The 13,716-nt window shown below is 40.3% G+C and overlaps 1 protein-coding gene across 2 annotated transcripts in view; it reads left to right on the top strand.

The window, feature by feature from the left end:
* The window catches only part of Traf3ip2 (TRAF3 interacting protein 2), a 39,561-nt gene that overhangs the window by 22,197 nt on the left and 3,648 nt on the right, over positions 1 to 13,716 (top strand). For both annotated transcript variants that reach the window (XM_046429921.2, XM_046429922.2), the window contains exons 4-7: positions 3,217 to 3,395; positions 5,798 to 5,886; positions 9,663 to 9,731; positions 10,833 to 10,949. In XM_046429921.2, the coding sequence (XP_046285877.1) occupies positions 3,217 to 3,395; positions 5,798 to 5,886; positions 9,663 to 9,731; positions 10,833 to 10,949 (454 nt within the window). The remainder of the gene's footprint in view (positions 1 to 3,216; positions 3,396 to 5,797; positions 5,887 to 9,662; positions 9,732 to 10,832; positions 10,950 to 13,716) is intronic.

Genomic DNA, 13,716 nt, shown 5'->3' with positions numbered 1-13,716 from the left:
TAATCTTATTCCTTTAAATTTTAAAATTCAATTAATTCCAAATAGAAATTTTAAATAACCTGTCATTATCTTTTGTAATGAAAACGTTCATACACGTTGAGTACCATTATTGGCCCTCTCCTAGGCTTCTTCCAGAAAAGGAATTCTGATTTTTTATGACTTCAGTTGTCTAACTCTTTTTTCCATTGGTTTAACAAAATATCTAAAGCAAGATACTTTAAAAAGAAAAGATATTTATTTAGCTCATAGTTTTGAAGGCTGAATGTCTAAGATCTGTGGCTATATCTATTTAGTCTCCAGTGAGGACCCTCTTCACCGCCTTACATCATAGCAGACTGACATGATGGCAGAAGTATTGCTTTTATTTTTTTTTTAAATATAGGAGTCTTGCTATGTTCTCCAGGGTAGCATTGAACTCTTGAACTTGTGATCTTCTGCCTCAGCCTCCCAAGCAGCTGGAATTACAGATATGTGGTGCCACTACTCCCAACTTTTTAGGTTTGCTCTTTATAACAACTCTCTTTTAAGAATTAACCAGGGTCAGGGCTGGGGTTGTAGCTCAGTAGTGGAGTGCTTATCTAGCACCTGTGAGGCACTGGGTTCAATCTTTAGCACCACATAAAAATAAATAATACAAAAAAGGTATTGCGTCCATCTATAATTAAAAATATTAGAAAAAAAGAAGAATTATCCAGGTTCCTATGAGAACTATATCAATTCCTTTCAAGGGCAGCATCCTCAATGACCTAATTACTTCCCACTAGAACCCCCCCCTCAAAGGTTCCACAATGTCTCCTAAGCACTGTCACACTGAGAACCAACCTCCCAACCCAGGAACCCTTGGGGAACATACTCAAACTATATCCAGATCATATCATCTTTCAGTCATTTTTCTCCTTATTGCTCTTTTCACTCTCAAATTTTTCTTTTCTTAATTTATGAATCTAATTTATATAAGACTCATAAATGAAGCTTCCTAATTTATGATGAAATTGGAAAGAAAGATGAAATGTTTGCTCTTGTTCAAGTAGAACTTTCACATGCCACTCTAAAACTATATTCTGTTTTTATAGAACTGAATGAGATATGGAGATCCTATTAAAGTAGATTTTTCAGAACTACAGAAATTGGTAATTAGCTCAAAATTTTTATTGAAAGGAAAATAGCTCACTCATTAACATTGGCAAATAAGCTATATGCCTGATTTCCCCTTTTCTAGAAAGTTCATAAACCCTTATATTTTCTTTCCAGACAGACACCTCTTTTTTCTCAAACAAAAATAATGGAATTAAGTAAAATGCAATTTGTGTGTGTTAGTAGGGATTGAACCCAGGGGTGCTTAACCACTCCCAGCCCATGTCTATTTTTTATTTTGACACAGGATCTTGCTAAGTTGCTGAGTCTGGCCTTGAACTTGTGATCTTCCTACTTCAGCCTCTTAAGCTGCTGGGATTACAGGCATGCACTACTGTGCCTAGTAAAAAAGAGATTTTTATAGCAGGATAATCATATAAGAAAATAAACAAAATTTAAGCATCTCTAAGTTTGGTATTGAATAGGGGAGGAAATTGTAATTTTTTAAATAAACTTTTTAAAAAAATAACTTTAGATTTACAGAACAATTGCAATGGTACTACAGAGTAATTGGTTTTATAACATCAATTTAACTCTGCTATGGTCTCCTTGATTTATTTTATCATTTTAGAATAATGAAAAATGAGTTCAGGTAAGGAGCTAATTCTCCTCTTACTGATAACTTGGAAGATAATCTTAATAGAGAAAGTTTATTCTATCATTAATCTCCATGATGTTGTTTTTACATGGAAGTTTTTTAATATTATCAAGGCCTTAATACTTCTTTATCAAACTAACAATCATCTTTCATAACAACTAAGTGATTTTTGGTATAAAAAGATTTAATGCAAAAGAGTGAGGAACTGAATCTCCATTAGATGAAAGTATATTTTATAGAAATTATTTTCTCTATATTAATAAAAATGTAAAGTAAAATAACATTCTTAAACATTCATATTTTAGAAATATAGTTGAGATGTTGTATAATTTTATTTTAAATCTTGTTATGTTAGACTTTTAAGAATGTTTTATGATGCTTATATAAAAATATGAAAGAATAAGCAATAATCTATAGAAAGCATAAACACATAGATTTGTAATCAAAACATTTTTAAAAAATTTATAATGTAAGCTTAGTGCAGTGGCACACACTATAATCTCAAATATTCAGGAGGCTGAGGCAGGACTATTTTAAGTTTGATGTAGCTCAATGGTATAGCACCATGGGTTCAATCTCCAGTACCACACACACATATACACAATGAAATAATTTCAAATAGATAGCAAATAACAAATATTTGTGTTTCCACTATCCAGATATTAAAAATTTTAACATATTGCCACATTTGCAGAATAGTTTTTAGTGAAATAAAATGTTAGATGTACAGTTTTAAGTCTCCCTAACAGCTAGGATTCATTTGCAGAAAATAAGAACAATTCTAGCTATTTTAGATAGAAAGGATAGGGAATTGAGTGCTTACAGAATTGTTGAAGGTTAGAGGAGGAAGCTTTAGGCTGGGCTTCAGAAAATGATCACAGAGCAATCCCACACAGTAGGACCACTCTGACATGCAGGAAGGTGGAGAATCAAAAAGCCAGCATACCATAACACAGTGTGGTAGATATTTTTCTAAAGGTTCTTCGGAATCAGATTTTCATTCATATATTAATAACTTAAATACTTTAAAACCTACATGACTTTTTTTTTTTTACCTTTTGATACATGATTAAATGTTATCTATCATGAGCTAAAAGTCATGTCTTTTCAATCTGAATGCTTATAACATCAACCTATGTCACCATCACACTACTTGGTTTTGTTGATGACCTTGTCTGCCCCCCTGCTTGAGACTTATTTTCTAATTAAACAGTCCTTGAATACAGAAATCAAATCCTGCTTCTCTCTTTTGACCCTTAGCACAGGTCCTTACATATGGCAGCCAGCTGAATTGCTTATTGACAGAAACTCCATGAAGCTCTTCTTTCTGTTCTCTGATAAGAAATGAAGGCAGAGGAGAAATAAAGTTCATTGGTATTTTCCTACAGTTATTAAAGGCTTTCTGTGTCCCAAGATTTGCTTTTGTTAAAAAAAAAAAAAAGAGAGAGAGAGAGAGAATTTACTGAAAACACATTCTTCTCCAGGGACCAGCAGTATCACCAGCCACCTAATGGAGCTGGAGCTCCTAAGGAGTCCTTGGAACATCCTGCAGAGCTGAGACCACAGGGACCCCAGGCTCCACCCCCAGTTGCTGTGCCTAGACCCCCTAGTAACCCTCCAGTGAGAGGAACTCTGAAAACAAGCAACTTGCCAGAAGAATTGCGTAAGTTGTTTGCAATGTGGTTTTCTCCTTCTTGTCAGGCCTTACACTTCAAAAGTATTTCTTCTTTTTTTTAATATAATTTTTTTTTTTAGTTGCAGATGGACAAAATACCTTTATTTTATTTGTTTTTATTTTTATGTGGTGCCGGGGATAAAATCCAGTGCCTCATGCATACTAGGCAAGTGCTCTACCACTGAGCCACAACCCTGCCCCCAAAAGTACTTCTTTTACTTCTTTATTTTTTGTTGATTCATTTTATATATATAAATATAAATATATATTCATTTTATATATATATACACACACATATACTATATATTCTCATAATACATATTTCAACTTTTTATTATTACAAATATTAATATGACAAATTAGTTGAAAGTATTTCTTGATCATTCATCCATGATCTCAGATATTTCTCATATATGCAGTGAAATAAAATTCATTTTTTTGCTTACAAAGTAACCGGAATTTTGCATGAATGTTTTTATAGATTCCAACACTATTAGTAATGCTCATGAAGTGCTTACCACTAAATTTTCTTCAACACATACTTCAGCAACAAATAACTCCAACACTTTTTTCCTCTCCTAAACGATGCTCTTGAGTGGACTTGTCCCTGGGTAAATTGATTGGATGTCCATGTGGCATTGGAGAGAAACCTAGTGCCTTACCATAAATTAGCAGCAGCCATCAAGAACGAGGTCATTTCCTGTAGGAATGAGCAATCTCATTTGGAAAAAAAATGGTCTCACATTCTCCACTCTGCTTTACAACCAAATGCAAACTAAGCCTTTTATTTAAAGAAACATTTGACTAAGTGTCAGGTGATGATTCTTTTTCCACGTTTTGCTGCCAGAACCAGAAATGTTGAAATATCACCAAAATGTTCTCAGAATAAGGTCAGTCAGGATAGTTAGTTCCAGAAATCTTACGAAAACAACCACTACTTGTGAAATTATTACCCATCGTGCTTGCTAGAGAAGCTCAGTTCATTCTAATAAGCTCTTTCCAAATCTGGAAAACTGAACCAAACTTGAAATGAAGCTCTTTGTGTGGATTTGCTAATTCCTTTGAGGGGCTCTGTGCTCTTCCCATCGTTTACAACTCTGAAAGTTTTCTATGACAAGGATCCACTGCTGTCTTCATTAAAAACTTTCTTTCTGAACACCTTAAAATTGTATATATTTTAATTTTGCATACAGATGCTGCCCTGCATGGGGTATAGACCCAATATCAGTTTATAGATCTTATCCATCTTATTATAATTTATGAAAGGAGTCCTAAAATTACTTTCATAGGAACTGAGTGAAGTAAGTGTTGAGAAAAATGAATTGAGTGCCATCAATATGCCTGCCTTCTTAAATGAGTTGACATGATCATTATACACGTTTCCACTTGAGAGGGGTGTCTCAAAAAACAGGAGCCTGAGCACAGAGGAACACATGCAGACTCACATTCTCTTCAGCTCCCCTTCCTCTCTACTCTCTGACCCAAGGAATTCTTGAGATTCTACTGATCCATTCCAGACTAAAAATCAACAGAGATTATTCATTTCTCACACTAAAATGCTAGCTAGATAATTTCCCCAAGACTTTAGCCTGAGAAAACACTGGTTCTCATCTTAGTGGGGGCAATTTTGTCCAAATAGTACTGTCTGTCTGCTGCTCTAATCGGGCCTAGGGATGAGAGAGGGAGTGTCTGATGTTGACTGCCCTGAGCAGTGTCTCTCCTTCAAGCTGTTACAGTTTTACTAACATTTCAGAGTCGTGCATTCGTCTACTCCAGTTTCCTGGCCTTTCTCCAAAAAGGTAGGGGCAAGAAGTGGGTCAGGGACTGCTTTCTCACTCTCTCCCGACTTGCTCTTGTAAGGCAAGAGTTCAGAGCAACAGAGAGCATGATGAGATCAAAAGAGGACTCTGCTGGGTGGCCCCTTAGCAGCTACAGCTTCTTGGCCTGCTGTGAGAGTATTTTCCTCAGGCACAGTGCCAAGTAGCTCTAAGAAACAAGGCAGATACTTGAACTTAAGGACCTGTGGGTTCTGTGTGGTGGACTTTTTGGTAATGCCTCCTGTGGTTTTTCAGAAGACCTTGGAAGCTAATCTGAGCCTGCCATTGCTCTCCTCTGTCCCTTTGATTTCCAGTCACCCTGAGTAGTCTGTATTACCTGGGACAGGCTCTAGCCCCTGTGACTGGGGAAACATGCCCTGAGACATAATCCACACCACTGCAAGTTTAAACCCTTAGGCCACCCTCACTCGGAGGTTTCCCTTATTATTCCAGAAGTACAGAAGATGTTGTGTACAATTTACAAGTGTAGTATAGAATATACTACACTACACTATATTATATAAAATATAATTTGACATGTTTCTAATAAATGTGAATTTTTTTTTCTCTTAGGGAAAGTCTTTATCACTTATTCTATGGATACAGCCATGGAGGTGGTGAAATTTGTGAATTTTTTGTTGGTAAATGGCTTCCAAACTGCGGTATGTATTTTAACCAAAGAGAAAAGTGAATATCTGAAGTGAGAACAATGATAAGGAAAATCATTTGAAGCAAAAGTATAAATAGACATTAATGTTTAAAGTGATATTTTTTTATTTTTGTGGTTTTGAGTTAAATGATTATGAATTTAGGTAATTAATGTCTAGATTTTAAACTATGCAAAGTCTCCAGCATTTTTTTTTCCTTTATGTTTTTGGAGTGAGCGTGAGTACTCCAAACAGCAAGAATCATGCTAATAATGCCCACCATATACGCAGCTGGCTCTGGGTTGGAAGAAAGGCAGGTTGTTGCTGCACTTTGTACCTTTGCCCCTTCTGACCAATCATGTCCACTTTGGTTATGCTTCCTGTGATGCAGGAAGCCACAGGCTTCACCACAGCAACCTGCTTATTTAACAAGGTTCTTTTGTTCTGCACTGGCCATGAGGTTTGAAGTAGAACCCTGGCTACTTGGGTCCCCCACTGCACACAGCTGCCCCTTCACACAGTGACATACAGTGAAGCTCCGGGACAGGGAGTCTACGGCTGGGTTTTCGGCTGGTCTAGTCAAAGTCTAGAGCAGGCAGACCTAATCCAGACCTGCAGGTCCACTGTGATCTTGGCCTAAGGACTCTCAAGCTTATACTCCTTCTGTCCCCCTACCATCGCCTGAAACAACACAGCTTAAAGCCATGTAAGTTTTTCCTTAGGATAAATAAAATGCCACAGGATGCCACTTGGAGAACTGGCTTTTCTCAAACCCTGAAATCACTTCTTTTCCTCCCTAAGCCTCTTTTAGGTATTCAGTGGCAATGAATTCTAGAGAGTGGTGAAAAATTAGTGGTAAGTAAGAATGTTGGAGGATACAGAAGAATACTTAGAAAGTAAAGCATAAAAAGATTACTTAGCATTGCTTAACAGTTTTTATTGGAAGTTTTCTATATTCTATAAATGTTTTTTAAACAGGAGTGTCTAAAAGTTAAAAAAATGCTGAAAATTTATACAATACAACTTCATGACTATGTAGAGACCATCACATCCCTTTCTCATTTCTAAAGTAAAAAAGAGGTGTGGCCACCGTGACATAAAATCAAATTATAAGATATAAGATCAATATTTAAGAAGAAATTCTATTTTTAATCTTTTCCAAATATATACATACTAATTGCCCCTTAAGACAAGCCCAGACTTTTTTGACCTTAACAATCAAGGCTATTTAGGCAAAATTTAAATTGATCTTGACCCTCATCCAGGGAAATCTCGTGGTAGAATCACAGAGCCCAGATCTGGACAGTTATATTACTATTGATACATTAAGACTGTGGTAGTGGGATGAAATACTTCATGGGTAATTTGAGGAGAGTTCAATAAAGGAAGTTCAATAACCTACCCAAGTCTCTGGGTAGGTTTTAGGGACTCCAAAGGGATTAGTACAATATCTTAGCACTAGCAAAAGCAGGGAGTAATTATTGCCCCTAGGTCTGAAGAGGCAAGGGAGCAATGGTGACCGGAACCTGAAGGGGGTGCTGTATGAGTTTCCTAAGGATGCCATAAGGTTCTGCAGACAGGATGGCTTATATGACAGAAACGTACTTTCACAGTTCTGGAGGTTGCAAGTGTAAGCTAAAGGTTACAGCAGGATTGGTTTCATCCCGAGGCCTCTCTCCATGGCTTATAGAAGGCCATCCCCTCTCTCTGTCTTCATGTGGTCTCTCCTCTGTATGCACACATCTGTGTCCTAATCGCCTCTTCTTGCATGGATACCAGTCCTGTTGCAAGTAGGGTATGCCTCTATGATTTCCTATCACCTTAATTAGCTCCTAAAGGCTCTGTCTCCAAATACAGTCATATTCTAAAGTACTGGGGTTTAAAATAAATTTAGCGGGGGGACACAACTCAGTCTGTAACTGCAGCTGTGTGTATTTTGGTAGAAATCTGGATAGGTAAATGAAAGCTATCTGCCACATTGTATCCACCTCAATAGCAGGTGCTGGGATAATAATAATTACTATTTTTTGAGTGGTTACTTCATGCCTGGCATTATGATATGCCTTTTCCATAATAAGTCATTTTAATACTCACAACCATAGAAAGTAGATTGATTAGCCACATGTTGCAAATGAAGATAATGAAACTTGGAAGAGTTTTGGTAACATTTCAAAGTTATGAAGGTAGGAAGTGGCAGAGAAAGAGTAGAATCCATGCAGCCCATCTCTTCTCAACCCTGACATTGTATTGCTTCTCTCTTACACAATGAAAATGGATTATTGATAGAGTTAGGGAGGTACAAAAGCTTTTAACAGATTACCTACTGTTGTCATTGGCCAGCACACATTTTAAAACAGAATCATCCCAATCCAAAAGGAAAGCCATTCCATTTTTCATGTTCCATAAGAAAAGGAACTTTTATTATGTACCCTATGTATTTGAGAATTCAGTGAACACATGGCATGATCTTTCTCTGTTTTTCTGTTTTGTTTTGTTGATTGAACCCTGGGGATATTCTATCACTGAACTATGCCCCCAGCCCTGTTTACTTTTTGAGACAGGGTCTTGCTAAGTTGTTGAGACTGGCCTCAAACATAAGATTCTCCTGCTTTAGCCTCTTGAATCGCTGGAATCATAGGCACAGCCACTGTGCCTGGCTAAATGATCTCTTTTCATAGAAAGCTTACATAAATGAGACATTCAGTGAATGGAAGAATACTTTATTAGTTTGTTGATTGTTCAGTACCATTATTGGTCACAATGGAGGAGAATTATATGAAGTGAGGAGGAGGAGGTCAGCATGTAAGAAAGATTCACAGAGCGGGGGACATGTGTTACACTTTTAGGGTACAGGGGCCACCAACATGGAGATTAAAGTAATAGAGCATGTGGGGAAAGAGGACACAAGAATGGATCATAGATGACACAGGAAGCCTGATGAGTGGCTAGGACTTGACTTGATGGACTTAAACAGCAGAGTGACATTTAGGACAATTAATCTGGGAGCAATATGGCTGAATCAAATAAACCCTCTCCAAGGACTCTTCCCCTAAGTCCCCTTTCTGGTATATAATCCTCCTTCCAATCAGGAACACCTTACACACACACACACACACACACACACACACACACCTTGCTGCAGTACAATTCTGAGCTTAAGAAAGGCCCTCTTATTTGTCTTCGGTAAAATAGAAAATAACAGATTTTGTTTTTCTCCTCTTTATATACCCCTTCAAAGGCTTGAAGGCCAATACTAAATATCAGTCTTGTCAAGGCCCAAGAGTTCTACTAAGATGAAAGTCAAGAGACTCCCATCATAAACCTTTCCCTACCATCTCAGTAGTTGTTTCTGTGACAGTTCCTTGGATCTGCTCCAAGTTTCATACAATAATTTTGAAACGTATATGTTGGATCTGGACATAATACCATAATAATGAGCTGACTAATGCAAGTAAAGTACCACAGTGTGTCTCTCAGCACTTGCATGATACATATTCATTAAGATGTTCCAGAATTATGTTTGTCTTTCAAATGTGTGTGTGTGTATAGTAATATATAGTATATTGTTGGTTTACATCCAATTTAGTGGTATACTGTGTCTCTTAGGTTTTGCAAAAACATAATTAGGGCTGGTGATATAGCTCAGTGGTAGAGGGCTTGCATAGTATGTGTGAGGCCCTGAGTTCCAGTAACTTTATGAGTTGTAAATGTGTATAACATCTTGTGTTTTCTCAAACTCTATATCCAGAGAAAACTTATTAAGGGCCACCTCCCACATTTTTCTTTTGTAGATTGATATATTTGAAGATAGAATCCGAGGTATTGATATCATTAAATGGATGGAGCGTTACCTTCGGGATGTAAGTACATTCCAAAATTCTGAGAACTTTTGCTGGCGAATAAGACAATTAGCTTAGCTTGTGAGGCTCCCCCTGCCCCCCCACGGAAGAAGCACTGGCATATGCACCCAAGTGTGGAGCTGAAAAAGTCTGGACAAAGCCTCCCTTGTTGGAAGTCCTGCAGAGACTTGGAAAGGAAGGATGGGGTCACTCTCCTGGACATGCATAGGCAGGAAATAACGGTCAAACCAGACACAGGTGGTTGATAACAATCAGAGCAAACAATTTCTAGACCAGAAGAGGAAAGGAGGAAATGAAGGCAGGGAGTGGGGAGGGAGCAGAATTCAATTGAATGCAAGGCGCCCCAAGTGTTCTGTAGGACTGGACTGAAGAGGTTTCCCTGCAGCCTTAAAGCTGCAGCACCCTGCCCCAAGGCTCCCACTCGCAGCCCCTTGATTCGTGATCTGTTTTCTGCTGACAGAATCTATACCAGCCACTGGGACACTTTGTGCTTTAACAAGATAGAAATTGATTGCTGCCAGTGTGTCCCTGTCCATGGCCGCTTCTTTGGGCGGCTGCCGGTGGGGGACGGGATCTCAGCAGGCTTGGGTTTTGCAGCTTTTCCCTTTGTCTGCAGCCTGATGTTTGCTTTGTGCTGAAGAGTCTGTTCCTACTGACTGTGCTAATGCGGACGTGGAAAGCAGGGCAGTGGAGAGTACAGAAACTGATAGCTCAGATCCAGCTTCGGGGAGGGGGAAATCTTTCCATCATCTGGCGGCAGCGCCTTTTTTTGCAGGCTCACTCAGTGATTCAGGCTTTCATTAGCTGTTTATTAGAGATGGTTGTGGAAAATGGTGGGCAAACCACATCTGCACAAGAGAGCTCTTCTCTGAGCCCTTTGCTAGGGAGCTGGGCAGGCAGGCAGTGGGGAGGAGTGGAGACAACGGCGTGCCTGAGTCGGGGCCAGTGCTTTTCACTTTCCATGGAGATGGAGGCTGGCCCTCCATCTGTGAGCAGGTCAGGGAATGCACACAGTCTTGCTGGCCAGCTTCCAGCCAGCCTTCACCAAATGGACCACACTTCCCACTTCCATAAACATACTTCTCTCCCTCTCATTAACAGAAGACAGTGATGATAATCGTAGCAATCAGCCCCAAATACAAACAGGATGTGGAAGGCGCTGAGTCGCAGCTGGACGAGGATGAGCATGGCTTACATACTAAGTACATTCATCGAATGGTGAGTGGTGAGGGACCACAGGGCCTCATCGTCCCTCAGGGATGGGCTCTCTCTCCAGGGAAGATCAGTTCTTCACTGGGACCAACTGAAGGCAGCATGAATCCCAGGTCTACCAGGTCAGGAGAGGGACAATCAGTCGAGGTTCCATCTACCTTTGAGACCCTGGTGAGTCACCATGCCTCTGATAGGACTCAGTTCTCATCAGTGACAAGGGGAGATCGCTGTGATCTCTGAGAGCCAAGATTCTGGAAAGTGTACTCTGCTGGCTTGGCTGCTTACCAAGAAATGAGAATTCCTTAGGAGGGTGGAGACAGGGCTGTGAGGAGAGAGGGCTCCTGCAGCTGTGTCATATTTGGTCCCCTGCCTTTTCAGAGAGGCAGGTGGCGTAGTGGAAAGGACACATGCTGTTCCATCAGAAAGACTTTGTTCAAATTTGGCTTCCTAAAGCACCATGGCCCAACTGCTTAAATCTTCTTGTGCCCCTATCCCTATTCATAAAATGGATCACTAATACTGAGCAGTGTCGTGAAGATGAAATGAAGTAATGGTTGTGAAGTATCTGGCACATATCAGATGCTTACTCACAGGGAATTGTTCTTAGCTCACGATAGGTGGGGAATCATTCCACTGTCATACCTGCACCATGGGGCCTGATGGAATAAAAAACAGTAGGAGAAATTTAGAGGGAATTAAACTTGCTCAGCATCTGAGAGAACATTCTGGGCAAATATATCACCCAGCGTTGGAACTGGCTGTTTTATGGCCAGCAATCCTTTTGCTCTTGGTGATTTCAGATGCGCTGAGGAGAATTTCTGCTTGGCTAGGAAGCCAGACTAGACCTGTGACTTTCAAACTGTCCTGTGGCGTCTCTAATGGATTCCCATATGTCCTGGGGGTGGGGCTGGCTCTGGGCCTCCCGTCGGCACCTCAGCCAGAACTGGTTTGTGTTTCTCAGCTTGCTTGTTTCCAAGGATTCTGAGATTTAAAAAGGTGTGAAAAATCACTGGACTAGAACTCTGTAAGCTCCATTTCAGCTGTAACACTGCCCAGGGAGAGAGGGTGGGGGGCACCTGAAATAGGCATAGAGAATCACTGACTAGGATGGGCAGATGGGACTGGAAGCAGAAGTGGTCCAGATGGAATAAGTGAGCAGCATGATACAGAAAGCAGTCAGGCAGTCTCAGGACATAGTTTTATCTCAGGGGAAGCAAAGGTAAATCCCAGTTCTGTTCTGTGGGTCAGGAACATGGGAAGGGAGCAGGGTGGGTGCATTAGTGGGTGTTCCCTATCTGAGTCTTCAGGTTTTATATCTCTTCTTTTACCGTGTGGACTGCTCACAACCATCCCAAAGCAAAAGCCAAAGCATGGTGGTGAGGTTAAAAAATAAGGCCAAGAGTCAAGAGATAAGTCTCCCTTCTATTCCAGTCTCACCTAGTCTGTCAGTGCATGGGCAGGGCTCAAAAAAGGTATGTTTCTGGAAGTAAATTCACCTAAAAGGTCACAGCTGGTTCAGGGTGCTGCCATCTCTGGGCTGGCTGCAGCACATCTGCATGTTCCCAGAACACCTGATGTCTTGTCTGCTTTTCTAAGAACCTGCCAGTCCCAGGAGCTGATAGCTGGTATGTGGGAAGGGCTCCAGGTCTCTGCCAGTTCCTGAGGAGATCTGTCTAGCTCTGCGGGTATGTGGCAAAGCTCAACTCCAGAGCGTGGCTGACTACACCAGCTGTAAGCACCATATCTCCAAACTTGGTTTCTTGGGCATCAATGTCTTGGGCCTTTCCTCATCACAGAAAGGGCTGAATAGGTCAGATGCAGAAGCGCCTTCCTGCCCACCTGGCTGACTTGCTGAACCTCACCAGGTGCCAGAAAACCTGGGACAATAAGAATTTGACCATGACAAAAGGAATGAAAAGGCACCCACAAGTAGCTGCATGACAGGGCAAGCTATTCAGAGAAAGCCAACATCCAGAAAGTGAAAGAAAATTAAAATGCACTGCTGCTGGCTAGTCCCTCAACAGACTGGGTAGCCTAGTGGACAAACCAAACTTCACAGTTTGTGTCTGAGCAGTCAGAAACAAAACCTACTTCTTTTAACTCTGTGCCCATCTTTTCATGTATTTACTCTGTGCTGGTGTGGTTGGTACTGTTAGCTGCATAGTACTTGGGTTAACTTAAAATATACTTTTGGCGTTATCTTCTGATTTTTGAAGGGAGGCGATTCTGAGAAAACACCTTGTGGTAGATTTATGTTTTGTGATGTATGTGGGCGTGTGTGTGTGTGTGTGTGTGTGTGTGTGAGAGAGAGAGAGAGAGAGAGAGAGTATTTAATAAGGATTTCTATGGTGATTTCAAAACCACTTATCACTACTGCCACTTTCTTCTTTTCTGTTTTTATTCCCATGCATGATGAAGACTTATCAGTTATAAAAATCAATTGGAAGATAAAATAGTTGGGAGCACATAATTTCTCATCTTCTTGTCATCAGATGACTGAAAGCGTATACTGGTCATGGGATTTGGAAGCATCTAACTCCCCTGCTATTGAAAATTCTGATTTTGCTAGAGTCCTGGCAGCTAAATCTTCTTGGGCCACCACAGTGTGAGAACAAACTGAACTGAGTGGGAACCTCAGGCCTGGCTGCCTGGGCTCTTCACAGTTGACCTCCCAACCATGTCCCTCCCTCTCTGCCAAACACATCTCACACTCCAGCCACAATGGACTGCACATTAACATGCTTCCACACCCCAGAGCGGTGCCCATGCTCTG

The sequence above is a fragment of the Marmota monax genome, unplaced genomic scaffold (assembly GCF_021218885.2).
Source record: "Marmota monax isolate L192 unplaced genomic scaffold, Marmota_monax_Labrador192_F-V1.1 WCK01_AAM20220418_F8-fsc00276, whole genome shotgun sequence".
NCBI classification, from domain to species: domain Eukaryota; kingdom Metazoa; phylum Chordata; class Mammalia; order Rodentia; family Sciuridae; genus Marmota; species Marmota monax.
The sequence above is the reverse complement of the archived record's forward strand: the minus strand, read 5'-3'. Positions and strand labels throughout refer to the sequence as shown.